This window comes from Lolium perenne, chromosome 5 (genome assembly GCF_019359855.2).
Source record: "Lolium perenne isolate Kyuss_39 chromosome 5, Kyuss_2.0, whole genome shotgun sequence".
Lineage (NCBI taxonomy): Eukaryota > Viridiplantae > Streptophyta > Magnoliopsida > Poales > Poaceae > Lolium > Lolium perenne.
Genome location: NC_067248.2, coordinates 66573828 through 66600975, shown reverse-complemented (window position 1 = coordinate 66600975; position 27148 = coordinate 66573828). Strand labels below are relative to the sequence as shown.

The following is a 27148-nucleotide window of genomic DNA, read 5'->3' as shown; positions in this document are numbered from 1 at the left end:
CTATTCGTTAACAAGATGCGGTGGATCTTCGTCCACTGCAGTGCAAGAATGTCCCCGATTGATGAGCCACAATGATATGTACATCGCTGACTTACAAAACCTCGTGCTTCTTTAATCTAGCCATGGTGGAGGTTGACATGATTTAGTTGGCCAATTTTCGGCAGGTTTAAAGCCTTAAACCACACTTTCTTCTCCTCGTCAACCTCTTAACCCCTTCCTCCCTCTCCTCTGTCTTCATCCCCCTTTCGCTTTCGCTCCCAATCTCCGGAAAAATCAGGCCACGATCCGGCCAGCGCAGCCATGCGCCCGCTTATCCGAACCGCCTGCCTCCGCGCTCGTGTCCGCGCCATGGCCACGCTTCCCACCGCCGCCGCCTTCCCTGCCACGCGCACCCTCTCCCCTTCCTCCCCCTCGCGCGCGCGTCGCCTGCTCCTCGCCGCCAGCTTCCTCCCCTCCGCGCCGCCGCCGGCCGGGGCGAGGGCGTTCCGGACTTCCGCCGCGGCAGCGGCCGCCCCCGTCGAGGTGGGCGGCGTCAAGATCGCGCGGGAGGGTGAGTTCTCTGGCCCCACGGTGTTGAAAGCGGGGATCTTGGGGAGGGTTAGCGGGCCTCAGAGCAGGAGTGCTCTAGGATTTGGTAGTGACCAGACACCTGCATTGTTGTCCACATGGATTCAGTAGACTTGAGTATATCCGCCTAATAATGGGACTCCAAACTGTTGCATTCCGAGATCAGATGCCACTGATTGGTTGTGCGAACAATCCCAGTAGAATTAGTTGGGGAATTGAATCGCAATGTAGAACGTCCTTTTTAGATGCTGATTGTTGTTGTTTTTCGTGGCCTTTGTAGATGTCGTGAAGGAGGACGACCCGACGAACAATGTGCCGGACACGATTTTCTCCAAGATTGGTCTCCAGCTCCACAGGAGGGATGACCACCCTCTGGGGATTCTGAAGAATACCATCTACAGTTACTTTGATAAAAGTTTTCCTGGGAAGTTTGTCAAGTTCGATGACCTCTGCCCTCTTGTTTCGACGAAACAGGTATGATTTACCAGTAGCTTACTGCTTATAGTAGCTTGCCTAGATGTTCATAAGCTGATTGTTAGCTTAAAAGACCTTACATGCTTAGGCGAATCCCTTAAAGATGATACTAGTTAAAACTGAGGAGCACTTGCAACTAAGTACAAATAACACTAATCATATGGCAAAATGAAAAATGGCACTTGGGGTGGAAAAGAGTGAGAAAAGAACACTACTCAGTAAGACTCAAAATTGTGTAAGAGTTTAATCGCTGCTCCTTTCTTCTCCCAGCACACTACCTTTCTGGCGAAAGTTCGCTTGTAGTTTCAGTGTGCTGATTCTCCAGATTCATACATTTTGAATTAAAATCAGCTATGGTTATTCTTGCCTTCAGTTAAGATCAACTATGCTTTCTGCAGAATTTTGATGATGTCTTGGTCCCTGCCGACCATGTAAGCCGGAGCTACAATGACACATACTATGTTGATTCTCAAACTGTCTTGAGGTGTCATACCAGCGCACATCAAGCAGAGCTCCTAAGAGAAGGACATACACACTTTCTTGTAATTGGTGATGTTTATCGTAGAGATTCTATTGATTCAACTCACTACCCTGTCTTCCATCAGGTAACTCTTATTTTTTGTTGCCAGACTCACGTGAATGTTCCTAAACAACCATGCTTATGAATTACGATCTTTCACACCTACAGATGGAAGGTTTTCGTGTCTTTTCTCCCGAGGACTGGTCAGCTTCTGGCATGGATGGGACAGCATATGCAGCTACGGACCTCAAGAAAACACTGGAAGGCTTGGCAACTCATTTGTTTGGTAAAACACTTATGGCTTGTTCCTTGTTACCAAAGGATTGATAAAATATCTTCATGTGTCAGCTAAACTATAGGGATCTATGTTGTGTGCAGGTGCTGTGGAGATGCGGTGGGTTGATACTTACTTCCCATTCACTAACCCATCCTTTGAACTGGAAATATATTTTCAGGTTGTTGTACTAAGTGAATCGAAGCAAACATGTTACATGGCTTGTGTTGGCACCCGGTCTGAAGAACTTTTTCACCTTTGTAGGGAGACTGGTTGGAAGTTCTGGGATGTGGAGTCACTGAGCAGGAAATTTTGAAGAGCAATGGTAGGACAGATCATGTTGCATGGGCCTTCGGACTAGGCTTGGAGCGCCTAGCAATGGTCCTCTTCGATATTCCAGATATTCGACTCTTCTGGTCAAATGATCAGCGCTTCACGTCCCAGGTATTGCTACTACTATTGGATTATTGGTTATCTCATGCGTGATTGTATTTGGATTCACATATTTAACAAATACTGCTGACTGCATAATCAGAACTTGTGCGGGAAGTAGTTGTCCATGTTGAAGCTATATGGCCTTTTAATCTCTGAATTATGTGCTGAACTAGTCAGCAGAACTCATCTTTTTTTTCTGTCACCCCGTTTTGATATCTAGAATTACTATTTCACTGTATGTATAAATTCAGAAGGACTGAGTGTTTGATTCTCTGAAAGGAAATGGACCTGAAATTGTGATGTTAAAAACTTGTGTTTTGTATATTTTAGAAGAGTGTAACAAAAACAAGTTCTGTTTCCGAATGTATTTTAATACTTGACATAATAACTGATACGGTTGGTCCTAAGTTCTAACATAGGCTCAACGCAGTATACTTCAGCTTAGTTACCGGTTAGTATAACATCTGCTTTGTGCTACTGTAGTACTATAAGAAACCTAGTTACGTAATCATAACTCTGCTGATTTAACTTATCCTTAACAACATTATGGCTAAGATGTGCACATTGTTATTATTCAGTTTTCCAAAGGCAAGCTTGGAATTAAGTTCAAGCCATTCTCAAAGGTATGTAATCTCAATTATTATGTGTATCTACGCATCATGTTTTGATAGAATAGTTTTCTGTAGTGTAAGAGTGGTTCTGCATCTTGCCAAATGCTAGAAATCACCACGCTGCTGGAGATAGTTGTTCCCATCTGGTTAAGCTCCTTTGACTATGCAAAACATGCCCACTGGAATATAGCTAACCAAATATGTGTGCATCCACTTCAGTTTTGATCATCTAGCATTAGAAACTGCAGGTTACATGCTTTGTGCCATCCATGTAATGAGGAAATGTGGTTAAATTTGTCTGCAGAAAATGTATCTATCCTAATATGATTTGCATTGATTACCATGATTTATGTTTATATATTTGCAATAATTGTACCAAACATATCCACCAATGTTAATCTTAATGTTCTTAATTATTGTCAGCATATTCACGAAAACATTAATCTTAGTCTTCTTAAATTCTTTTTCGACTGATTATCCTAGCTGACTTGGTCTCTTCTATAGTTTCCACCCTGTTACAAGGATGTGAGTTTCTGGATAAATGATGCATTTACAGAGAACAATTTATGTGAGGTTGTCAGAGGAATTGCTGGGGATCTTGTAGAGGAGGTATGAGCTCTGTGATTTCGATGCGTAGCTCTAAGTCGAATATTTGTTAAGGATGTACCTTAGTTTCCTATATTTTGAGCTTATATGGTTTCGCTTTTGCCATGTTTTAATTTCTGTAATAGGTGATGCTCAAAAAATCCGCATAACATAGCTCCAAATTAGGCGAGAATTTACCCTGTGATCTCTGCTCTCCGCAAGCCAATTGCAGCCTACTGTACACTTACAGGCATGGTGTTTGTGTTGGTGCCAGGCTTTCCTTGCGTTATTTATAGGTCCTTCTGCTAGTATAGTATATTAGGGTTCTAGTTCATTTCCATGGGCCCCAACTCCTTTCAGTTTCCACAACTCCACATAACTCCATATGCAGTTTCTACAACTCCACATGCATATGTATAGGCAAACTCTTCTAATGTGACATGATTATGTAGTGTATTCTCTTTATCTTGAAAAAAATGCTAGCATTGAGGTGTTTGTTGGGACCCTAACCTTCTGCATCTAGTATTACTAGTTTGTGATATCATATGATTTGGTAAGCCCATATCTCAAGCTAAAAGACTATTTTTTTGCAGGTAAAACTAATTGACAATTTCACTAACAAGAAAGGTATGACTAGTCATTGCTACAGGATAGCATACAGGTCAATGGAACGCTCGCTCACAGACGAGGAGATCAACGACATGCAGGTACGTGCAGCAAGTTCCATGATATGATTCTAGATGCTATGTTGATTTGAATGGGTTCTGATCATAACTACAATTTGATTGCAGTGGAACGTCAGAGAAGCGGTCAAAAGTAAATTGGAAGTGGAGCTGAGATAAAGCAGAACTGCTTTCATATTACATTACAACAAGGAACTAACTTTTGTCCCTCTTTGCATGTAAATTTATTGACAAAATGACAGATTGTATTAGCTATAGAGAAATTAAGTTGGGCCATTTTCTTTTGTTGACCCACATCTTATATTCTTTTTTGAGGCGAAGAATTGCATTCATGTAATTGGCATACACTACGTCTTTGCTACAGTAGACTGTAACGATTGTAAGAAAGATCGTCTATTGGTCTCAGTTTTGCATCAAACCAATATTCAGCGGAAGTTCATGAAGATTTTTACCGCACTTAAGTTTCTTCCTTTGAACAGACAGAGACAAAGTGGTTTATATGCCTAGATCGACAAGAAGATTCATGGATCTTGCAATTTTCTGCACTGTGCTTGAGTGCTTCAATGATGGCCGATTTTGTTGTGCATAATATCATGATCTCCCATTGAAAATAATGATCTAGACGCAATTTCTATCTCGGAAAAAAAAAACTGACGCAGGACTGCAATTCAGAAATAAACATGTATACAAGTAACTCATCAATCTATCTATCACACATAAAAACTACTCCCTCCATTCCATATTTTCTGTCCGTGGTTTTAGCTCAAATTAGGAGTAATACAGAACTGTCGAACACGTTTCTTTCACAATATATTATTATTCGTGAAACAGTGATGGGGGCTTATTCAGAATTACAGCACAATGTGCGATGTGCTAATTTCAGCATGGTTTAAGTCAGCATCCGCACGCATAGGGATTCGTTTCCTAACGAGTCTTGCCGAGACATCACGTCGACGGTGTGCGCGCGAGCCTGGCTATCCTAGTATCCTACTGAATCAGCGGGCGGCGGCGCACTCGCCCAGTCCAGACGGCCTGGCGGCGCCTACGCTGGGACCGGAGAACGTCGTCGTCGCCAGCCATGATCGCCAGGCCGATTCCTCTAATCAACTGGAAAAGGGCAGGCGGATGAATAATCTGAAGCCGGAACTCGGTGGTGCCTCCTTCCTGCCTGAGATTGGTTGTGTCGTGCGTCTTCTAGCCCATCTATCCGGATTGCTATGACTCCGACTCGGTTTCCGTCTTCGGCAGTTCGGCCAGCCATGCTCCACGCGGAATCCCACGGTTGGAGACGTGCATCTTTCGCTCTCGGATTCGTTGCATTGTAAGCAAGGAAATTAGTCATTCTTCTTCGACTGCAACTCTATTTTCCCCTCAAGAGTCGAGACGTTCGAATCCGACTACGCCTCTGGAGTGTGGCCGTCCTGTGTGTACCACACGCCGACTCGGAGAATAGCAGTGCTCGATCAATGCTATAAAGGCCACCCGTTAACTCTCCACCAAATCATCGAGCAAAGCAAACCACGTCCGGTTCATCAGACAAACTCTTGATCAATCGAATCCATCCAAGAGATACATCGCGCGAGCCGCGAAACAAACATGGGCTGCAGCATGAGCCGCCTCGTGAAGGCCACGATCGCGCTGGTCATCCTGGTCCTCCTCTTCATGCCGGCGGCCATGGCGTCCACGGTCGCCAGCTTCGACGCCACCCGGAGCCAGCACCTGCCGCTGCCGCGCGGAACCGTCCGCGGGCCCGAGAGCGTCGCCTTCGACGGGCAGGGCCACGGCCCTTACAGCGGCGTCTCCGACGGCCGCGTCCTCAAATGGAACGGCGACAAGCTCGGATGGACCACCTACACGCATGGCCCCGGCTACGACAGCAAGCTGTGCACGGCGTCGAGGCTGCGCCCGGAGACCGCCACCGAGAGCCGCTGCGGACGTCCGCTCGGCCTGCGGTTCCACCAGAAGACCGGAGACCTCTACATCGCCGACGCGTACAAGGGGCTCATGCGGGTCGGGCCAGGCGGCGGGGAGGCGACGGTGCTGGTCAACGAGGTCAATGGCGTGCCCCTCCGCTTCACCAACGGGGTCGACGTCGACCAGATCACCGGCCACGTGTACTTCACCGACAGCTCCATGAACTACCCCAGATCGCAGCATGAGATGGTGACCAAGACCGGGGATTCGACGGGACGCCTCATGAGGTACGATCCCCGAACATCGGATGTCACCGTGCTCCAATCGGGCTTGACATACCCGAACGGCGTCTCCATCAGCACCGACCGGTCACACCTCGTGGTCGCGTCTACTGGGCCGTGCAAGCTCCTAAGAGCAAGTCTAACAGGCCCCGTATATTTTCGCCCCGTATAACACGAGTAGAGGGCCCTGTATCCAGTTTTCGCCGGCCAAAAACTCGGACGAGCTAGCAGAGCCCGTATCCGCACCCCGTAAAACAGAATATTCCATGCCATGCTTTTGGACAATTTTTCCATGTCCAATACATTCCATGCCATGCTTTTGGACAATTTTTCCATGTCCAATGCATGCAATCCAAACTACCAAGCATCCCCGGCCACCCCCTCTTTTCATTGATCTCCATGAGCCTTTTTGTATCATCCTCATTTGGAGCTCGGAGATACTGCTCTCCATACAACTTGATCACCATCTTGGCAAACATACGCACGCAATCCGTGGTTGTTTGCACACCAATGCGAAGGTACTCGTCGGTATAATCTGCTGGTATACCGTATGCAATAACCCTCATGGCGGCAGAAATTTTTTGATATGGGCTAAATCCCATGACTTGGGCAGCATTTCTTCTTTGTTTGAAATAATCGCAATTTGCCTCGCAATCTTTCACGATTCTCTCGAACAAAGACCTACGCATTCGGTACCGTCTACGGAAGAGGCGGGGAGGATAGGTCGGTACCTCGGCGAAATAATCTTGCATCAGCTGTTCGTGGCCGAGGGCGCGGTTCCGCGGAATGCACATACGCCCCATCACGGATCCTTTCCGCTGATCCAGCAGCTTCAAGCGGTCCTCCGTTTGCTTCAAACCGAACAGGAGCACCATCACCTCCGTCTCGTCGTCGTTGAGCAGCTCGTCGATGTCGGAATCATCGGAATCCGACGATGACCAATCGGTCGACGTCGCCTCCAAATCCGCCATGTGCACATCCTCCGAAGCCATCTACCACGGGGAACCATAGATCAGCCCGAAATCCCACCCATATACCGGCGGCAACGAGGAAGAACGCGGCGGAATACTCACCGGCGACAAACGGCGGAGAAGACCACGGCTGGACGGCGGCGGCGCGCGCGGAGGGACGCGGAACTTCGGCCGGGGTGCGGCGGAGGTGCGGCGGGCGTCGGCGCAGCTCGGCGGACGGCGGAGGGGCGCGGATCTGACGGATTCCGGCGGCGGCGCGCGGGTGGCTGCGGCGGCGCGCGGGGGAAGAAGGATGGGGACAACTGAAATGTCCGCGCGCGCTTTCGGAATTGGGATAGTGGTTTCGCCCACTATCCCCGCTCCCACCCCGCACAAGTAGGGGGCGACGACCCGCCCCGTAGTCCAAAACAGCAAAAATCGATGCGGGGGCCGTTTTTACGGGGCGTGCTAGACGGCCGGGTAGACGCGAAACCCTCAAATCGGCGGTTATTATACGGGTTTGCCCCTTTTACGGGGTCTGTTAGACCTGCTCTAAGGCACTGGATCAAGGGGTCCAAGGCAGGCACATATGAGCCTTTTGCCGACCTCCCAGGATACCCCGATAATGTGAGGCCTGATAGGAGAGGTGGTTACTGGGTGGCGTTACACCGCGAGAAGAATGACCTGCCCTTTGGTCGAGATAGCCATCTACTCGCTGTGAGGGTCGGTGCCAATGGAAAGATATTGGAAGAGATGAGGGGGCCAAAAAGCGTGAGACCCACGGAGATTATGGAGAGGGACAACGGCAAATTCTACATGGGTTCCGTAGAGCTTCCTTATGTTAGTGTAGTTACGCGCAAATAGAGAAATGTCGATTCAGGATGGCTTTGGTTTATCTTTTTCTATTTTAAGTGTAATTTTCTAATTTTTTGTCAGTCAGACTATCAAATGTAATCCACATTTCTTATCAGCAAATCGTTTGTTCTTTCCTTTATTTTGTTGTTACCATGTTACTATACCCTCCTGCTGAGGAACCTTTAAGATGTTACATGTTTATGTAGCTGAATGAACAGTCGAACAGAGAAAAATAATTTACTGCTGCACATTTGTCAACTAACAAGACACTCAAGAGTTAGCTAAATAATAACAGGAATAAACTATGTGAGATTTCCGTAAAAATATGAGATTGAAACTTTTTGCGTCTTTAATCAACGAGACACTACACTGCAGCTGACTGAACGAGCAGGGGAAGAACTAAGCTTTTGGTAACCAGGTCGCCAGGGGAGCATGATCAGATGATCAAATCACTGCTTGGGCAGCTAAATTAACTACGTGCTAAACTAGCAAGCTCGACGTACAGTTACAAATGTAAGCCCCCAAAAAAGCTTAATGTAGAGAAACTCTACATTTTTCCCTTAACAAAATATAAAGCTTTTCCTTTTTGTTGAGTCAACTAACAAAAAATGAACTAATATGCTGTGAAGTAACTGATTCCTCGCGAAACACATCCAAAGATCAGCCACACAAGCCAGCGCTAACCACCAAGCTTTCAAGTGAAGCTAACAAACAGATATTTTGCAGATGTGTTTACCCTCATCTTATATTCTTTTACAAGGCAAAAAAAAACTGCATTTGCATAACTAGCACACGATATGTCTTGCTAGATTCAAACGATTGTAATGACAGATTGTTCATTGATCTCATTTCTGAACGAAACCAATATTCAGCTGCTAGATTACAACCATTGTGAAACAGATTGTCCATTGATCTAAGTTTTGAATCAAACCAATGTTCAGCCAACCTTCATGAACATTTTTTTACAGCACTAAAGTTTTCTTCCTTTGCACAGACAAAGAAAAGGTGGTTTATATGCCCAGATTGAGTCACTCACGCAATTACCAATGATAGCAGATTTTGCTGTACATAATATCATGATCTCTCACTGAAACTAATGATCTGGATGCAAGGTTCAAACTCCGAAAAGAATATCTGACGCAGCACTGCAAGTCAGAAATAAACTGATGTAGAACAGTGACTCATCTATGTATCTATTACAAACTATTTTGAAACTTTGTTTGTGAATACATTTACTTCACTACAAATTATCTGTGAAACAATGGTGACTTGACAAGAAAATCTGAACCGCAGCAAGTTCCTGCAAACCACTTGAGCTACCAAAAATCATGGAAGGAGCTCAGGGCTCCCTGTGAGTTTTCTTTTATTCATCACGAATGTGCAAAAATGTTAGTAATGAATCAAGTAACCTATGCCCTCGGACTAAACATATACTGAACTGCATTCTTCAATGTCAATTGGTACTAAATAGCAGTCATTCCCACGAGTTCGCGCAGCTTCTCGCATGCAATGAAGGTGATTGCTGTTTGAGGGCCTAACCTTGCGAAGGTGGCAAACCCACTGAAAAAATTGGAATAGTTTGTTAGGAAACCACAGAGGAAGTTCTCCAAGTCAAATCTGATGCAAATGGATGAACTGAAGTAGAACGTGTACTAGCAGTAAGTCCAGCCAAGTTTTCTTTACTGTGCATCTAGATTGACAAAGAAAACCTCAAATTCGTAACTTGGTAATGCTCAAAAATGGAAAGTTGTGGAGATGCATGTAACTAGATAAATTAAGCTTTAATTTCAGAATAGAAGATAAGTAAAGCTTTGGACAGTTGAGAAAAAGAGAGAAAGTGTTGCTGATATATTCTGTAATACACTCTCCTACCAATCTATGACCAGCTACCATTTTCCATAAGTATCATGGTAAAGCTTAACTTTATTTTTGTGTTCTGAAGAGATGCAAATTATTAATAGTGAGAAAATTATATAAGGTCCTCACCCTTTATAAAGTGATTTTACACCCTCTGTCAGCACAACCTGGGAACAAAGAAAAGAGTGTGTATAAGATACATAGCAGCCAGAGAAATAGAAGGTCAGCAACGTATTTAGGTATTGAAACCACCAAATATGATAAATGCTTCTATACACTTCAGTCCAAATATAGACGTGGCAATGTCATGGGGTCCTAGAAACTGAGCATCATCTGATAATTTGTAAGGATCTTAAATTCATGCATTTCTATATTATGCTATGGAGGGAGTACTCATTTTCTCATCCGTGTACCGATACTATCAAGAAACTGATTGTGTGTTCCAAATTTCGTGCACACACGCACACAACAAAACATAAATTCACTGCTTAGGATGGAGATAGACACCTGGTAAGCACAGTGGAAACCATTCCTGTATACTCTGACACCTTTGGACTCCTTTTGCAGCATTAGCCTTGTTTTGATCATGTCAATAGGAGCAGTCACAAGTGTACCAGCCGTTCCAGCAATGCAACTCGACCTTTCAACCACACAAAGAAATAGTGTCAACTTATCTCATCGAAGTATAAGCATAAAGGTTTAGGAAAAGAATTCACAGTACATCAGATGTAATTGAAAACCTTCTTCAAGTGGTGTCAACTTCAGCAAGGCCTACAGCAAATAAAGAAGACATAAGTGATTTATTTCAGTATGCAATAACTTTCCTTTTATGGAAGAGATAAGTTAAACAACTTAACATGCTGGATACCTGCTTGGCCTCATCGTAAGTTGCCATTTGGGATGCCGTGAGGCAGCCCGCTCTCATCATAGCTGGGCCAACTCCTTTCCAAAGCGCTTTGAGGCCTTCCTCTGCTACAATTTTCCTCACCATTCCAATTGTACTAATTCTGCTTGTACTCATCTGTGACCTCACCTACATGATGTGCCCAGTCTAGATCAAGTCCATAAGCCTAGTTATACTTTGAACTAAGTAAATATCTCAATAATATACCTTTAAGACCTCCATCGGATTTGTCAATGCAGTTGCTAGGGCGCCAGCAACTACTCCGGATGCAAATTTGAAAGCAAAGTTTGTTGAACCAAATGCATAGCTGCAGACATGTTTGCAGGGCTCATACAGTCCCAGCCGAAGGCCGCCATAGATGAGGGATCTCATTAATGCCGGTGGAAATCCCAAATAGAGTGATCGAGGCCCTTCCCTTTCAACCATTTGCGTAAATATTGCCCCCTGATAGGTTTCATTTTTAGAAATTTAGTATCAAAAGAAGTGGTGCGTAGATGATGCGGGACTGTGCGTACCATTCCAACTAAATTTCCTCTTTGCCCAGCAAGCTGCATTTGGAGCCTAATTTTGATAACATCTGCAGTATGAAAATGATGGCACCTATATGAAGAGTTTCTTATTTCCAAAGAATCAAATATATACATAAAAGAGCGACAGCATAGCGATAAATAGTTCATTGTTATCAAGTTAATAGGAGGTGCGCCTCAATTTTCAGCCCAAGTATAGTTGAGAGATTTCTGCAAGAAACTCACTAAATATTTGACCATGCGGCCTCCCTGGTTGTAGTCAAACCAATATTTGTTTAATTTAGTTTAGCTCCATATCTGTATGTCCCCTTCCGTTGGTTTTGGATAACCGTTATCTACTAAGGTCCATATAAAAAAAGGATCATTTGTCGCATTCTGTTTTTTTTCATCACACCATATGAAGTTTGAATGGGGAAACCCAAAAATCATGATTTACATAAATACGCCAATTCCAAAAGTAATACACATTGGCATGTTACTACACCACCATCACCCAAGAGGATACTCATTCCCAAACCAAAACTCATCATGTGCTGTGATTGATGAGAACTATTCGGCGACAGGCATTTGCGCTGAGGAAATTGTACCTGAACTAACTGAATCAAAACTCTTGTTTTCCTGGCATTTTTTATTTTCTGCAGAAAAAAATCCTAAGCTTCTACTTAAACATAGTTTCCACCACACATTGCAAATCAGATGAGCATTCAGGAGGATAAGATCCAGGCAATTGTTAGTAGTAGCGTGCAAGAGCAGTTAGCTGACCGAGCGGGTGCGTGACGGTGGTGGCGACGGCGACGGCGGCGCCGCTGGTGCCGAACTGGTACAGAGCGTAGCGCGCCGTCCCCTGCAGCGGTGGCTGTGCGTCTCCGGACATCGGCGGCGCCGGATCCCCTGACGGAGTTGCGCCCGCGCGAAGAAACGACGGGGCCTGATGCAAACGGCGAGAAGATTTGTGCCCAGGAGGCCAGGGCAAAGAGGAAAATTCTGGTGGGGAGCTGAGGCCTGAGGAAGGAATAAGATCGGACGGCAACAAGAACCAAGAACGGATGGTGGCAGGAAGATTTTGAGCGAAGCAAAGGGAAAAAAAGATGGTTGCAGCTCGATCTTTTTTCAACCAATTTGGTTTCCTATTTCGAAGGCCTATTTATTTCAGTTTCAGCAGAACTCGATTGCGCAAAACAAATTCGTGCAGTCGCAACCTACGTTCCAGAACACTTCCATCGGTGGCCATCTCGTGTATATGAAAGCTCGATATATAAGAAACTATCTTGATGTAAACATCGAAGGGCAATTGGTCTAGTGGTATGATTCTCGCTTAGGGTGCGAGAGGTCCCGAGTTCAATTCTCGGATTGCCCCTATTTTTCCTGTTTTGTTGAGTTTTCGAGTCTCCACTTGGCGCACAACATGATATCCTGTCTTTTTGTACAGTACGTAAATGTTGTTAAAGTTATTTTTTTGCATATATCCATTTAAACTTGCATACCTTTGCCAAAAGAAATCAGTCAGCCTACAATCTTAGAGTACGTGATTTAAGGATTTAAAATGCACAAATATATACGGTCTGCTAGAGCTACTCTTACTTCCATGATGAATTTGGAAAAATAAGTGTTGTCTTTGATAAAGTAGATTCTCTTTCTAATAAAACTAGATAATACCCCGCGCGTTGCTGCGAGAATTTGTGGCAGAGCCATGTGGGACATTTGCATGGCAAACAACTCAAATAGTCATTTGCATATATAATTCATGAAATGGTTAACTTCAGAGCAGGAAAAGAACGGATTGGTTTAGTAATTTGCTTGTGAAAGACGGCAAAATATCGCTTAGAAATAAACATACATAGGTGATATGACCATTTCTTAAAATAAGACATAAATAATATTACAAATATGAGTAGGCGAGGAAAAGAAAGCATAAATCAGTGGATACATTACAAACACGTACGGTTGACTTGTCCTTTGAATTGACTTTACTATCTAGCTTGAAAATATTTCCTTCTATTTACTATGAATAGCGGCCTACCCCTTGTCAGAAACTACAACTAAAATGGACATGAATTGCCCAAATTTGTTGCAAACATTTACAAATTGATGAATCTGTTGTGATCTCCGTGATGGAACAACAAATACGTCTATCAGCTATAATACCTGCACAGAAAAATAGCATGTTTTGAAAATACTATTTACATAAGTAGTTCAACATTCGATTACATCAATTGTGATTTGAGAATGTGTACTTTTACATGTGGATTTTTTTATCAAAGACATGAGCATGTGTACCTTTTGCCAAAACAAATCATGCCTTACATCACCTCATATAGGAATATAAGGTTATGCTAAACCTGAATAAGACGGATTTGTAGCTTGGAAAAATACACCATATTGCACTTGCATTGTTTATTTGATCTACTGGTTGGAACTGAGTATTTTTTTTTATAAAATGCCAATTCTACATTGAGATAAAGGTTTGGAATCTGAGCACTAACATCCCTCTATTGCCACCTCATCATTTTAATAAATTTCCCTTCACAATCTGCAGAATTGCAAAAATGAAGACACAAACTCCTTCAACACATGATCAGTAAATAAAGAACTTAGACTTGATATTATAGGTCTGGAACAATCTCTATGTTGCCCAAATATAAATGAGCAAAATTGAATCACACCAATAGTAATGGCAAGAGCAAAGCCATACCTTGGAAGAACAATCTACATTGCAATGCACAGAAAGTGCACAAATGAAACAAAATAATAGTTGGCAGAGACAATAAAACAATGTTGGCAGAGACAATAAAACAATGGAGTATGAATTTACTGATTTTCCTTCAATAGCTCCACGCCTCCACGACAAATTTAAATACAATATTGTCATGTTAGGCTCTCTCCCTGTCTAATCTGGAAGAGGAAAAGGGTAGGTGCTGAAATATTGTAGGAATAGGTTTCTCGTCATTCCTCTTAATCACCACATATCTCATAAGTACATATAGAAGCATGCATTATATATTACTAAGAGAGGGGTGCACCAGCAAGAAATGTATGTGTATGTACTTTCAAACCTGTCAGCTTATCGTGTGAGCACCTTCTTAGTTTTCCCAGTGTTATCAGACTTTTGTACTATATCGGATTTCATGTTGTATTACTACTCCATGTCTTTTTGGATAACCTGCAACATTCCATTATGAAAGGATTTAAACCAAAAATTATTGTACTTAATGTGTACATGAAAATCACAGTGCAAATGTAGAAAAAAGACTGTAGAAGACGTCAATTTTATTTCTGGTGCTAGCTCGATTACTGAAAGCAGAGGGAACAATTTTCTGCAACTAAACTGAACCTTGGTTTTTATATATGCATGAAAGTTTCAATGAATAATGTTCAGGGCAGGCATGTCTACAACAATGAAAAGTCCAACTGCAGGATATTGCAGCGGTAGATCTAGACTAACCTGGTACAACGACGGGATTGAAACTGGACACGCCGACTGAGAGCCAGCGAGGGCCCCAAAATCTGAGATCCGTCATATTCAGCTCACACAGTATCATAATGCAATGAGTGTATACCACCGGGGCTGCAAAATCCTACCTTATACGTTGGCTATCTAAAAGAAAACCTAGCGGATCAAAACTAAATACATGACCATGGGAAATGTTGAGAAGAGGAGGGGACGACTCACTGTTGGCGGTTGAGATTTCGATCAGAGGAGTATCTGGGTCATCCAGAGTTCATGGCCATGGGGAATGTTGAGAAGAGGAGGGGACGACTCACTGTTGGCGGTTGAGATTTCGATCAGCGGATTATCTCGGCCATCCAGTTGCGGATGAGAAGATGGAAAGGGAGGAGCACCATTGTTTAAGGGCGACATGAGACTGAGAGAGCAGTTCCTATATAGCAGCATAGCACCCGTTGGTTACCCTTGAGTGGAGAAGATAAGCAGCGTGAATCCATCAATGCCTTTGATCCGTTTCATGAAGCAGAGGGTGATTAATGGAGGATACGAAATGAAAAGGTGTCATAGAGTCAAAGTGTAGAGGACCGGTCTGCGAAGAAGACGAAGGAAAATAAGAAAAAATGACGAAGTGGCACATGCAGTAAGTTTTATGGCTGCATGTCAAGATAAAAGGTAGTGATATTAGTTGCAAAGAAAATTCTAAAAATAAATGATGATGTGGCATAGCTGCATGTTCAGAGAAAAAGGATAGTGGGGATGAACTTCTTAGTTATATAGGATTACTTCTATTAAGTATGTAAGTATGTTTAAGAAAAAACATAAAAACCCTGGGCATGCAGTCTCTCAAATATATTCTAAGATACTTCGCAAGTGGAATCTGAAACTTTAACGATGCTTAACCATGTGTCCATGTCGATAGTCTCCTTCTAACGAGAATGGACCGGACCAGAAAATAGTTTATTTTGCAGATTTTTTAGGTTCTACATATATTTGAGAGTTCTACACATATTTAAGTAAGCTACATAAAGAGACAAATAGTGACTCGGCTGCTTGTGTTCTACATATCAGCAAAATCATCGATAATTATGCTTGTGTGGAAGCTACACAAAAGATACAAATTTGTGCACCGATGAAATCCAACAAACAGTAGCCCAACTTTTAATTCATCCTATTTGTCTTTTTGTGCTCAGAGTCTCAGACCTCAACTGGAAAGATATATTTAGGAAAATTGATACGCACTTCCCAGTTTCATATTAGTTAACACTGATTTAGTACAAGTCAAAGGGAGCACTACATATCTATACGTGGAAATATCAGAACTTTTTTTATAGGATGTAAGCCTAATTCTCTTTAGTTATTTTGTACTCCCTCCGTCCTATGAAATATATCTTAAATTTCTCTAAAAAAATTTAAGAAAGCACAAAGACTGTGTTTCTTTTCATTGAAAAGGAGAGGGTTACATGCCTCCTAGGACGTGAATTACAATATTTGTTACAAGACTCAGTGGGCGTTCCAGGTGGTTGGGATGATCGCCGTGAGGCCAGCAGCTCGCCCAGAGCGCTGCGCCGCTGCCTCCTCCCTAATTCTATCTAAAAGCAGGCTGATAGGTGGCTGGCCATTGTCAAAGATGCATGCATTTTGTTGTTTCCAGAGCATCCAAGCCGTACGCAGAGTTGCGGAGACGCTCTTGTGCATGCACTTTTTTAGGGTAGGCCATCATGGCTAGCTTTATTAAAATCACACAACTGTTACATCGTTTAGGAGAGTTTGCAGAAGGAAATTAGGGGGTTCTTCGACCCAATTACACGGCAAATTCGAATTTAAACAGTTCCTACCTAGCTCATGAGCTAGGGTATTTGTATCTCTCCCGCAATGTGAAAAAAGACCTCAATACTTCCAGCGTAGATTGCAGTTGCATCATTCCATATCCGCACAACACCAGAACAAAGTTGAATCACCTCCAAAGAGTCAAACTCCGCCTCAACATCATTGAATCCCAGAGAATTTGCCAACATTAGTCCATGCAACATGGCCAGCACCTTGCCCATTGTAGCAGATGGAACGTGCGATATAAGAGTTGTTGAGGCAGCAATAAAATTACCCTGAAAATTTCTTAACACTGCACTAGCCGCAACAGAAGAGTTCTCTAAAGAGAACGCAGCATCAACATTTAGTTTAACAAAGTTCATTCTTGGCCTGGTTCCGGACTTCTTTTTCTGGTTTGCTAGAGCATCCAGGTAATGCTTGGACTGGATTTTTGAACAACACTTTCATAACTTGTGCACCAGACCGGTCTATCCCCATTGCCTCCAAGATAGTGTTCTCCAGACCTAAGCCCTTCCATATACTTGCCGCCCTTTCACCCTTGCGCATGCACTTTGGCGTGGCCAGCTTAGCCGTCAACCACCAGTCATTGAGGGATGCTTCATCATCAGCTCAGACCTCAACTTCCTCTAAAATCATGAGATGGAGTATATGCCTATATGGTGCTGCTATAGCATGAGGGCAGCAAATCTATTAGAAGATGGCCATGCCACCTGATTCAATAGGTGCACATATATTACTCCCTTGCACAAATTAATTGGCGCGGCTATATACTATGTCCAATACAAGTGTACTCATAAGCCATGTCCCTTAATTTGGGCTAGAGGACGTACTTATATTATTAATATTTTACAAAGATTGATGCAGTCTGGCAAGCAAAGCTTCCTTGAATTTGGTGCGTCCATATTGAGCTATACAATGCAAAATTTTCAATCTGAAGCCATCTCATAATCTACACAAACTGACGGGTGAACCCAAATCTGATACAAAAACCAGCAGACAAGGATGTATCTCTCACAAACGAGGCTTGGCTGCTGCTCTACCATTTCCCTTCATGGTGCTAGGGTTATCCAACGAAGTTGCAAGTGCTCGGAATTTACCATCAACCGCTGACAACAAAGAGAGGGTTATTTCAAAATGTACCCTTGGGATGCTAGAAGTCATGGAGTTGCACCCATTCATCAACACAAATTTACAAACTTGGCAGCGGAACAAAAAATAACAACGGCTTGATTCCACCATGAACAACGTAAAAACTGGAAAGTTGGGAAATATGCAAAGATAATGGCGCCTATATGATTTTCCAGGTATTACGATGGAAGGAAGGATGCATTTCGCACAAACCTTTTCATGTCTTTGTCAGAACAATATCACGCATCAAGCTATCTGGAGCTGTATGGCGAGTCATAGGAGAAACACTGTAAGACTTTGGTAGAGCCTCAGACTTGCTACTACAGACGAACTCATGGGCAATGGCATGAAAATAAAAGCAGAAACAATTACCTGGCATGCCCATGAAATGCTCAAATTGACCCTCTGCTTGCCTTATGAACATCTCCAAACCGCTAACAACTGTGGCTCCGCATTCTGCAGCTTCTCTAAGAAGTCTTGTCTCTTTCGGTGTGTAGACCGCATCGAAGACAACAGCATAAGATTTAAGTGCTTGCTGCAAAATTGTATCTTTGTTGTCAGAAACTAGAAAGACGTAAGGTATTTATTACAATTCAGAATAGCAAATTTAAGACCTTGGATAGAGGAGTATCATTGGTATTTGGATGCATTCCTATTGCTGTTGTGTTCGCAAGAATCATCCCTTCCTCCGGATGGTAGTTTTCTAACTCCGCAAGAGTCAAAGCAGGCCCGCCAATTAAGTTGCCAAGTTCTTGAGCACGTGCTGGAAAGTACAAAGAATATTGAACTCTCATGTGTATGCTCATTGTCTGATAATGCGTTTATTTCAATGAAGCAATTACCAAATAGTCTCAGAATAAAAACATGCTAGCAAACCTAATTAGAAGTTTAGAACGGACAAAAATGAATGGGTACAATTTCGAGTAACTTGCACTAGTCTGTAAGCTGGGCATGATCACTTTGTTTGTGTCCAGAGAGATCAAAGGCTGCGAGTTAGAGCTAAATGACTTCTTTTTTACTATAAGAGGTCTCCATATTGAATGCTTACATTCAAGATGCAACACATTCAGAATAATTCAAATGTAACAACACACTGTATAGTTTCATAAAAGATGAAGCAATGTAATGGTTCAATATGAAAATTTATATTTTTAGAATGTGTAGCATGTACTCCATGCATGCTTGTGATTAATTATAACAGTAGTGCAGGTTGAAAAGATACATACCGAAAGTGCGGTTTGCTATTACAACTCTTGCACCCTTCTCTTTTGCACCATAAGCAAGTGCCTTCCCTGCACCACCAGCCCCAATAACGACAAAAAGCCTTCCAGCCAGTGGTGACGTGGTGGAACGTGTTGATTGTGTTGCTGCCAATTGGTTTAACAGGGACTGAGGATTTAGTACATATCAGCAATAATAAACAACTTTTATACAGTGGCATGTACAAACCTCTTATTCCATCCTCAATAGCGGAAATTGCACCAACATAGTCAGTATTGTAGCCTACAAGATTCCCATTTGGTTTTCTAATGATTGTATTAACAGCTCCAATATCCTGGAGAAATGTCGTACTTTGAAATGTTAGTCTGGGTGCCTTAAATGGTTGAATAATCCAATAAATGGAGTAACAGAAGAGAAGGAGGATAAAATTACCCTGGCAATAGGATCAACCTCATCACAGCACCTAACTGCATCTTCCTTATGGGGAATTGTACAACTGCAATCCAATTCATTGGATGGAAAGAATTATTGTCTGATCACATGCAGAGAAATAGTATATTTGATTGCATAAACAAAACCTAGAAAATGTAGTATAACAGTTTGCTTGGCTCACGAATATCAAATACCTGAAACCAGCAAAGTCTGGAGAAGAGTAGGTATGGAGAAACTTAGCCAAGTCATCCACCAAAAATGGAACATACACAGCATTCAAACCCACTGATCTGAAAGCTTCATTATGCAAAATTGGGCTTTTACTGTGGCCAACGGGCTTTCCAATAATACCAAACACCTTAGTATCTGGGCCTATCTGTCTGATGTTGTACACATTAATCAGGTCTGCAACGGTTGGCTGTGCAGGTGCAGATTCTTTTCCTTTTTCAAGAGAGCCAAAAGTAAGGTATCCGCCAAATTTGGGGCAAAGAACACGAGAAATAAAACCTCTGTCGTTCATCACCAGTCCTATGATCGGCACCTGTTTTTCCTAATTCATTATTAAAATAAAAGATAGTGTGAACTAGGAATGCTGTTAAAGCACCTGAGAAACAAAGCATGGAGTCCTGGACATAATCACATAGCATAATATTTTTCTTAAGTGTCAGAACCCCTAAATTGATGTACGTGTATAGAAAGTGCATTCCTAGCTAAAAAAATTACAGATCTATTTTGTGTTAAGGGCCATCACACTACTATGTTATTATTAACTAATAATAGCAACCTTCATGCATAAACTTGTCAAAAATATTTTGGTGATCATCAACCTGCGGAAATGATTATACAAGTACATATCTACTAAACAAGATTGCTCATAGACAACATTATCCTTTTTAGTCTTGGCCTAAGGGACCATCAGCAGATTGCATGCTAAATGAGGTATATAGAGCAGTATTGTGGACTAATACTATGTATGAACACAAAAACAGCAAGAGCTAATACTAGTTGGCCTAATACTATGTATAAACACACCAAAAAAAAACAGCAAGAGCTGATACTAGTTGATAGATAAGATACAGAGATTGCACAGGTATTGGGCGGTAAACTCACTTGGCAGTGTACGAGTATTTGAAACATCCTTGACACATCAACAATTTCAGTAGCAGTGGTTGCAATTTTCACAATGTCAGCTCCTGTCGCTTGTATCTGAGCCAGCAATTTTCCAAGCTCCTCCGCCGACGGAGTGTTCTCATAGTTGTGGGATGAAACGATGAGCTTACAAGTTTCAGGTTTCTTTCCGGACATGAACTTTATAAATTTGTCAGCGACCTGCAATATAACAATATTACAGTGAGCATTTGTGAACTGATTCGTAGTACAGAAGGCAGAGTCATAACATTCATGATGCAAAACAATCGAGTGTTAATTTTTTGTTAACTCTTGACAGGATTCATCTTAGTGCATGTATGGTTAAGAGCTCACATCAGCTGAAATTAGCGCATATGTAATTCTTATGGAAGTTTTAAAATGTATAGTTAAGCATCAGAGCAACAGTGTTCTGCCGAACATAATGGTACAAGCTCATTTTAATCTATTTAAGAACATGAGTTAAATGAGCTTATTGGAAATTTGCAGTCAAATAAAGAACATTTCTTTGCCTAGTGAAGAATTGCCTCGTGATTCAATTCATCGAAGAGAAAAAGAAACGATGCACTCAGGGCCAACCTTTAGCTCGATATCGACGTATTCAGCTCCGAGTTCCATTGCCAATTGAAGCGCCTCGAACCGCGGTTCATCCTCACCTTCGTATTCGCCTCCTTCCCATTTGGGCCTGTGATGCCACATTGGCGGCATACATTTAGCATGAGATCGACGCAAGAAAAAAAAGAATGGGGATGTTATATATACGCAATTGACCAAACAAATTCATACTGCTCCTTTTTCCCAAATAAAATTATAAAGTACAACGAGGCCACCATTCCCAACCCATAGGAATCGATCGAGAGGCTCGGCGAGATATAGACGAGTCCCCGAGGGAGGGCGAGGGAGATGGGCGGACCGGACCCACCTGTAGGTGACGAGGGCGGGGAGCGTGCGGGGCTTGGCGAGGAGCGCGGGCAGGTCTCGGCGCGGGGCGAACCCGGCCAGGCGGTCGAGGCGGAGCTCCGCCAGGTCGGCGCCGAGCGCGGCGGCAGCCGCCACCTCCGCCGCCATCTCCCGCGGCGCGCGCGCCGTCGCGGGCACGCAGAGCAGCGTCCGCGCGCGCGCCACGGCCGCCGCCGGCGGGACCACGGCTGACACCGACATCGCCGCCGCCATCGTGGTCGTCAGAGGGTGAGCAGGGCGAGGGCGGCGGCGGCGTCCCGGTGGTTGGTGGGAGGGCGCTGAGCTCGTGGATACCTCGTTTGCTGGAACCGGCGGCTGCGGATGCACTTGTTTTGTTTCTCTGGGGCCGGACGCGGCCGGTTGGTGGATCCTTGTGTGTGACGTGGCGCGTCCCTGTTGGAATAGGCAGTGTTCCACGTGGACAGTAAATTCATTTTGAGCTGGATGAAATCTCAATTCCCCATAAGGGCATCTCCACCGGCGCAATGAGCGACCGTTTTCGTCCGCGTGACCGGAAATGCGTCTGGCACACTCTCCAGCGGGGCGACGCAAAGTGACGGGCCGTCCGCGGAGACGTAAACCTAACCCAAATATGCGCCTCGGATGCGTCTCTGCGGACACTGCGCGGACGCCGAAAGTGTCCGCTCGTATCCGGCGGACGTTTCGTCGGGCCCGCCTGGCAGCGACCCTACGTCGATGCGTCTTCTCAAACGCGCCAGCGACTAGCGCCGCTGCGTCGCTTCGGCAGTCTGCGCCACGTTAATGGCAATGCCTCGGCTGCCGAGCGGCCGCAGCCCACCTCCGCCAACCACGTTAATGGCGTCGCCACGCGTCCCGCGGCCACCGCATGCCTCCGGCCTATATAAAGGGGTCGCGCGTTCTTCTTCCTCATCCACTCCTCCATAGAAACCCTAGCCGCCACAAAGCTCCAGCGTTTCGCCGCCTAGGTGTTCCTGCGACGCAGCCAGGCCCGCGAGGAAGACCATGGCGGGTCATGGTGGCTGGCGAGGCGGTCGAGGCCGCGGCCCTGGGCGCCCCGGGAACAGGGCAGGGGTCGCCGTGGTGGAGCAGCTACAGCCCCACGCTCGCCGTCGCCTGCGCCCTCTTCGTCTTCCTCCGACGTGGAGGAACGCTGCTTCGAGTTCCTCCTCCGCATCGACGACGACCCGCTCGGCATCAAGCGTCTCCTGGACAAGTTCGCCGAGTTCGTCGATGGCGTCGAGCCAGCGCATTTGCAGCTACGGGAGGCTAGCTGCAACTTTTGCCGCTGGACCGTGGAGGTCCTGTTCGACGGGCAGGGCAAGATGTACCTGCACACCGGGTGGGGCAAGTTCGTCCGTGACCTGGCGCTCGAGCCCGGCTGCCAGCTCACCTTCCTCTACGAGGGAGACGGTGAGATGGTCGTCAAGGTCTTCGACGACACGGCCTGCCGCAGGCACTACCACACCGGTGAATCCGCGTTGGACTCTGATAGTTAGAACGTAGAGTATTCTTTCTTTGCAGCGAATCTGGCTACGGGCCAGACGAAGCCAGTAGTGGAAGGTTTCTGTATGTTCTTCCTCGGTAGAACCAACAAGGGCACCGTCAATCCTCCCGCTGGATTTTCCAGTTTGGGTGACAGGGTGTGCCCTCGAATGTTCTTTCTTGGCAGCGAACATACGAAAATCAACACAACTGGTTTCTATTTTTAAAATATTTATATTTGTGTCCACCATGGTACAAACTATGTATTAATTTGCGTAAACCATGTTCCAAACTATGTATTAGTTTGTGTAAAATAATCTTCCAATTTGTAATATTTGGAACTATGTTCAAATGAAAAAGAGAAAAAAAAAAATGCGTCGGGCCGCTGGAGCCAACCCCAGACGCAAACGGACGCTCGGACGAAAACGGTAATTTGAGTGTCCGCTGCGCGACGCAAGCGGACGCGCGCGGACAATAAAATGCGTCGCGCCACTAGAGATGCCCTAAGTCAGATGCATGTCCATTACAAGCGGGGGGACTTTCCCCCCTCCCGAGTTACCTCGCGCGAGGTGGCTCTGGAGGCTCCCTTCCAAACCCTCGCGCGAGGTGGCAGCCACGCCTGGCCGTCAAAGGCGACAGGTTGAGGGCGGCGCATCAGGCCCTGATGGGTCACTTGCGCGGAGGCGGATGTCACAGGGGCGCATGAAAGGTTAGACGCAGGGAGGTTTAGTTCATGGTGATTGTAAGTCTGCCAAATGGATAAATATATGAATGGAGTTGGGATGTAAAAGCAACTCTATATATTAGGATACAAGTAGGCGAGCAGCACTTAAGTCATACATCTCCTCCATGTCAGCATCAATAGACACTATTGTCCATATTACATGTTAACATCAGCAATGGCCAACGTAATTATTAAAATCATGAAATCGGACCAACACATTAAGTTGCTTCTGTTTCACTCAGCGATTTATGCTTGAGTTGAAAACTCAATTATCCCATTTTACACAAAGTATGTGGTGTTTAAGTGTTCTTTTTTTCATTGTTGTTGAAGGTAGACTTGGTACTGTTGATATATGCATTTGCCTTGGTCCTTCGGAAAAAAAAAACTACATTATGTCAAGCCGCTAATAATCACATCATTTTTATTTTCTTCTCTGATCTCACATGAGTGTTATACATTTGAAGACACTGTAATTACAGTGTGCAAGTACTATTTGTATAGTTCGGTGAAGGCTCGTTTTCGTTGCAAAATCAGCAAGTACATGTCAACAGAAGTACAGGCCAGATCATGCATCATAAGCTGGAGCAAGGTCTGCCAATCTTCGTCACCAAGTATGTACAGTATTCTTGGGAAGACAAACGGTGGTTTCAGGACTCATGAGAGGTTTCTCACCGTCGATTCACTAGAATTTAACTGCTAGTATAAGAGATGGCATACAATAGATCTACATCTAGCACAGCTGCATCATGAGTCCATGAGGATCAGGGTCAAGAAAAGTCCATGAGGATCGCCGGCTTGCACGAGCTAACCCACCTCAGATACAATCGTGCCATCCCACGATCAATGAAACGTGCACTGGCCAGAGAGCTCCTAGCGGCGTGGGAGGAACAGACTTGGTCCACGTCGAACTAAATAAACGGAAGGGAAATCTAACTTGTGCAGCGGAAAGAAATCCCAGCTAACGTAACGTGACAGAGTTTCACGCTAACAAGCACATACACAGGGATGACTTTCTTTTTGTTGCTGAAGCTGGATCAACGGGGCATTTGGAAGAATCTCTGATGGGTGCACAGGAATGCTCCAAGTGCAAATGAAAGATGCTGGGTTCATATGGTTTGTGGTATTGGTTCCGATGTTGTACCTGAATTCCGAAGGAAAAAACCCATGATGCATTAGGAAGTATATATGAACAGCTCCAGTTTTGTCGGACAACATTGCTTGTTTCTACTAGCAAAGTACTTAATCCATAAAGCTTGCTTCGGGTTATTGCTGCATGAGGATCGGTTCCAGGTTGATTCCAGTGTCATCAGGAGCAGCATACACAGTCACCTGGGTTCAAGCTGGACAGACTAGAGCTGCTTGAGAGTTGAGAATGTCAAGTAAGTATCAAACTAATTAAATTTTGGACAACTATGTCCCTGGCAGACATCTGAAGGAGAAAATGATGATGCACGAGGAAGTGTTTGCTCTATGAGAATCAACTCCAGGTTGGTGGTTCCAATGTTGTCATCAAGAGCAGCACATGCTGTTACTTGGGTTCAAGCTGGACATAATACTGGTTGGCAATGTCAGTAAGTAATTAATTTTGGATCAGTATATCCTTGGCAGATACTGTATGTATGTATCTACCATGTCAGAATTACAGCACTCTGCTTTCACGACCATGAACACTCTGAATCAACCAAGGTCCACCTGTTCCTCGATCAACCAACTCACATGATGCAAACCTCATCTAACGATCGCATCTTCCACATAGAGCAGCGCGACGAGGGCGCAGCGTCCTGTAAATGATCACTCACCAGGTGATGACTCCATCCTCTGCGTTATTAGACGCACAGCGGCATTAGCAGCCGAGAATGCTCCATGGAAGCTGTCCTGGTACGAAAGCTCCTGCAAATCTCCAACCATCTTCATCAGGATCTCTCCCACATCGGATTGCTTCGCCGTCAGGGACTCCTGGTACGATCTTGCGGCGGTGTTGCTGATGTCCACATTGGCTGGCTCCGGGCAGTACTCGTCGTCCAGCCACTTGTGCAGTGTCTCCCTCAGCCATTCGGATTCCTGTTAAGAGCAGAAAAATGGAAGTGAACCGTCCATATTAATGGTTCAGCTACCATAATATAAAACATGCACAAGTAAAATTAGGGGGTAAAGAAATGGAATACACTAAAATAATATAAATACATATGCACAAGTGAACAAACATATACTCCGTCACTTCCAATGAATAAGTCCTATATTCTTTTGGAAAAGTCGAGCTAAGTAAAGTTTGACCGAACTTTTAGAAAAAACTATCAAGAACCACAATATTATATAGATATCATATGAAAATATATTTCATGATGTATCGTGTTGATTTTGAATTGTACATAATAATAATTTTTCCTAAAAACTTGGTCAAAATTCATGTAGTTTGACTTTTGGAAAAAAAATATAAACCTTATTTATTGGAACGGAGGTAGTACTAATGCATTGTACCACTGACCTTAAGCAACTGAGCTTTGGACTTACACTGTAGATTTTTGTTTCATTTCAGGAAAAAAGGTCATCTGTGGTTTATGATCGCCGCATGTACAATAGTACAATATAGTTCATATTTAAAGTCAAGCATTAGAAGGATGCATACACATAACTACATAGGCATCTTGAATTGCTTGGCTACTGCAGCATTTCCCACTTCAGTTCAGTCCAGTCTAAAAATGGACGCATCAAAAAAATTGCAGCTTCTGTTCGTGACAAATGTGTTTACACCTTTGATATGCTTGTTCAACCCTAGATTCGGGAGCCAAGAACTAAGCGAATTGCTTGGCTATGCAATCAATAAACATGGAGTTGCTGCTACATGGTAATAAGAGGGGGAAATGAGCTCGGAGAAGTGAAATAATGGGACCAGACCTGCGCTGCTCCTGCAGGCGTGAGCCAAGAATCGGGCACCCTCAGCTCCTGAACGCGGTTGTCCTGGTCACCGCCGGCCGCGGCGCGAGGAGGAGAGGACAGGGGCGACCGTTGAGACGAGACACGGATGGAGGCGACGGCCGAGAACGGAGAGACGGGGTTGATGCCGATGGATGAAGGGAAGAAAGCTCGCACCCTTGAGGGGAAGGAAGAAGAGAGGCCATTGAGGAGGAGAGGAGCAGAGGATGAGGTTGAAGATGCCATTTTTTTCTGTTCCTCTTTTAGAAGAGGTGCGGTGGAATGTTTGGAGCAGGATTTTCCAACTCAAAACCGTCACCTTTTTCATTTCAAACAATTTGTTGCTACGTAGACAACTTTTCAGATTACTGAGCCCACAGACTACGATAAGCTTTTCCAACCAGCGTTTGGCTAACCATTTTTTTTTTCCAATTCACGATATAAATTATAA

General features: G+C 44.3%; 5 protein-coding genes and 1 non-coding gene across 11 annotated transcripts; 3 read left to right on the top strand and 3 right to left on the bottom strand.

Moving 5' to 3' along the window:
- Positions 1 to 226: 226 nt before the first annotated feature.
- On the top strand, positions 227 to 4592 carry LOC127299404 (phenylalanine--tRNA ligase, chloroplastic/mitochondrial). The gene is made up of 10 exons (XM_051329365.2): positions 227 to 550; positions 848 to 1041; positions 1440 to 1646; positions 1730 to 1847; positions 1940 to 2016; positions 2100 to 2279; positions 2849 to 2893; positions 3386 to 3490; positions 4060 to 4173; positions 4258 to 4592. Exons 1-10 carry the CDS (start codon positions 301 to 303, stop codon positions 4306 to 4308), a joined length of 1341 nt encoding a protein of 446 aa, XP_051185325.1. The 5' UTR covers positions 227 to 300; the 3' UTR covers positions 4309 to 4592.
- Positions 4593 to 5745: 1153 nt separating this feature from the next.
- On the top strand, positions 5746 to 8158 carry LOC127304702 (protein STRICTOSIDINE SYNTHASE-LIKE 10-like). The gene is made up of 2 exons (XM_051335309.2): positions 5746 to 6470; positions 7846 to 8158. The coding sequence occupies exons 1-2, from the start codon at positions 5746 to 5748 to the stop codon at positions 8156 to 8158; spliced, it is 1038 nt and encodes a 345-aa protein (XP_051191269.1).
- A 1150-nt stretch (positions 8159 to 9308) lies between these two features.
- On the bottom strand, positions 9309 to 12445 carry LOC127299402 (uncharacterized). 2 transcript variants are annotated; one of them, XM_051329364.2, is made up of 8 exons: positions 12200 to 12441; positions 11426 to 11487; positions 11118 to 11354; positions 10875 to 11039; positions 10728 to 10777; positions 10514 to 10646; positions 10136 to 10173; positions 9309 to 9709 (listed from the first exon to the last, which is right to left on the bottom strand). In XM_051329364.2, exons 1-8 carry the CDS (start codon positions 12309 to 12311, stop codon positions 9613 to 9615), a joined length of 894 nt encoding a protein of 297 aa, XP_051185324.1. In that variant the 5' UTR covers positions 12312 to 12441; the 3' UTR covers positions 9309 to 9612. The 2 variants fall into 2 exon arrangements, with proteins under 2 accessions (XP_051185324.1, XP_051185323.1); XM_051329363.2 differs by lacking the exon at positions 10136 to 10173 and having other exon boundaries at positions 12200 to 12445.
- A 277-nt stretch (positions 12446 to 12722) lies between these two features.
- Positions 12723 to 12794, top strand: TRNAP-AGG (transfer RNA proline (anticodon AGG)). Its single transcript has one exon. It is a non-coding gene; the product is annotated as a tRNA-Pro (tRNA).
- A 4564-nt stretch (positions 12795 to 17358) lies between these two features.
- On the bottom strand, positions 17359 to 21886 carry LOC127299400 (bifunctional 3-dehydroquinate dehydratase/shikimate dehydrogenase, chloroplastic). Of its 5 annotated transcripts, none has more exons than XM_051329359.2 (11): positions 21559 to 21886; positions 21216 to 21321; positions 20601 to 20819; positions 19685 to 20040; positions 19491 to 19554; positions 19287 to 19392; positions 19064 to 19204; positions 18452 to 18600; positions 18210 to 18372; positions 18051 to 18098; positions 17359 to 17815 (listed from the first exon to the last, which is right to left on the bottom strand). In XM_051329359.2, exons 1-10 carry the CDS (start codon positions 21807 to 21809, stop codon positions 18055 to 18057), a joined length of 1599 nt encoding a protein of 532 aa, XP_051185319.1. In that variant the 5' UTR covers positions 21810 to 21886; the 3' UTR covers positions 17359 to 17815; positions 18051 to 18054. The 5 variants fall into 5 exon arrangements, with proteins under 5 accessions (XP_051185319.1, XP_051185321.1, XP_051185317.1 ...); XM_051329361.2 differs by having other exon boundaries at positions 19685 to 20031; XM_051329360.2 differs by having other exon boundaries at positions 17633 to 17859.
- Positions 21887 to 25340: 3454 nt separating this feature from the next.
- On the bottom strand, positions 25341 to 26943 carry LOC127299401 (uncharacterized). The gene is made up of 2 exons (XM_051329362.2): positions 26680 to 26943; positions 25341 to 25845 (listed from the first exon to the last, which is right to left on the bottom strand). The coding sequence occupies exons 1-2, from the start codon at positions 26941 to 26943 to the stop codon at positions 25576 to 25578; spliced, it is 534 nt and encodes a 177-aa protein (XP_051185322.1). The 3' UTR covers positions 25341 to 25575.
- Positions 26944 to 27148: the final 205 nt, after the last annotated feature.

Coding starts and splice junctions, on each gene's coding strand:
- LOC127299401 (XM_051329362.2), bottom strand. CDS start 26,943: ATGGCATCTTCAACCTCATCCTCTGCTCCTCTCCTCCTCAATGGCCTC. Junction 25,846..26,679: donor CGCCTGCAGGAGCAGCGCAG/GTCTGGTCCCAT, acceptor TGCTCTTAACAG/GAATCCGAATGGCTGAGGGA.
- LOC127299404 (XM_051329365.2), top strand. CDS start 301: ATGCGCCCGCTTATCCGAACCGCCTGCCTCCGCGCTCGTGTCCGCGCC. Junction 551..847: donor CGTCAAGATCGCGCGGGAGG/GTGAGTTCTCTG, acceptor TGGCCTTTGTAG/ATGTCGTGAAGGAGGACGAC. Junction 1,848..1,939: donor CTTGGCAACTCATTTGTTTG/GTAAAACACTTA, acceptor TGTTGTGTGCAG/GTGCTGTGGAGATGCGGTGG.
- LOC127304702 (XM_051335309.2), top strand. CDS start 5,746: ATGGGCTGCAGCATGAGCCGCCTCGTGAAGGCCACGATCGCGCTGGTC. Junction 6,471..7,845: donor TCTACTGGGCCGTGCAAGCT/CCTAAGAGCAAG, acceptor TGTTAGACCTGC/TCTAAGGCACTGGATCAAGG.
- LOC127299400 (XM_051329357.2), bottom strand. CDS start 21,809: ATGGCGGCGGCGATGTCGGTGTCAGCCGTGGTCCCGCCGGCGGCGGCC. Junction 20,820..21,215: donor ACGTCGATATCGAGCTAAAG/GTTGGCCCTGAG, acceptor GTTATATTGCAG/GTCGCTGACAAATTTATAAA. Junction 20,041..20,600: donor AAATACTCGTACACTGCCAA/GTGAGTTTACCG, acceptor ATAATGAATTAG/GAAAAACAGGTGCCGATCAT.
- LOC127299402 (XM_051329363.2), bottom strand. CDS start 12,311: ATGTCCGGAGACGCACAGCCACCGCTGCAGGGGACGGCGCGCTACGCT. Junction 11,040..11,117: donor ATCCGATGGAGGTCTTAAAG/GTATATTATTGA, acceptor CACATCATGTAG/GTGAGGTCACAGATGAGTAC. Junction 9,710..10,513: donor GTTTCCACTGTGCTTACCAG/GTGTCTATCTCC, acceptor CAATTTTTTCAG/TGGGTTTGCCACCTTCGCAA.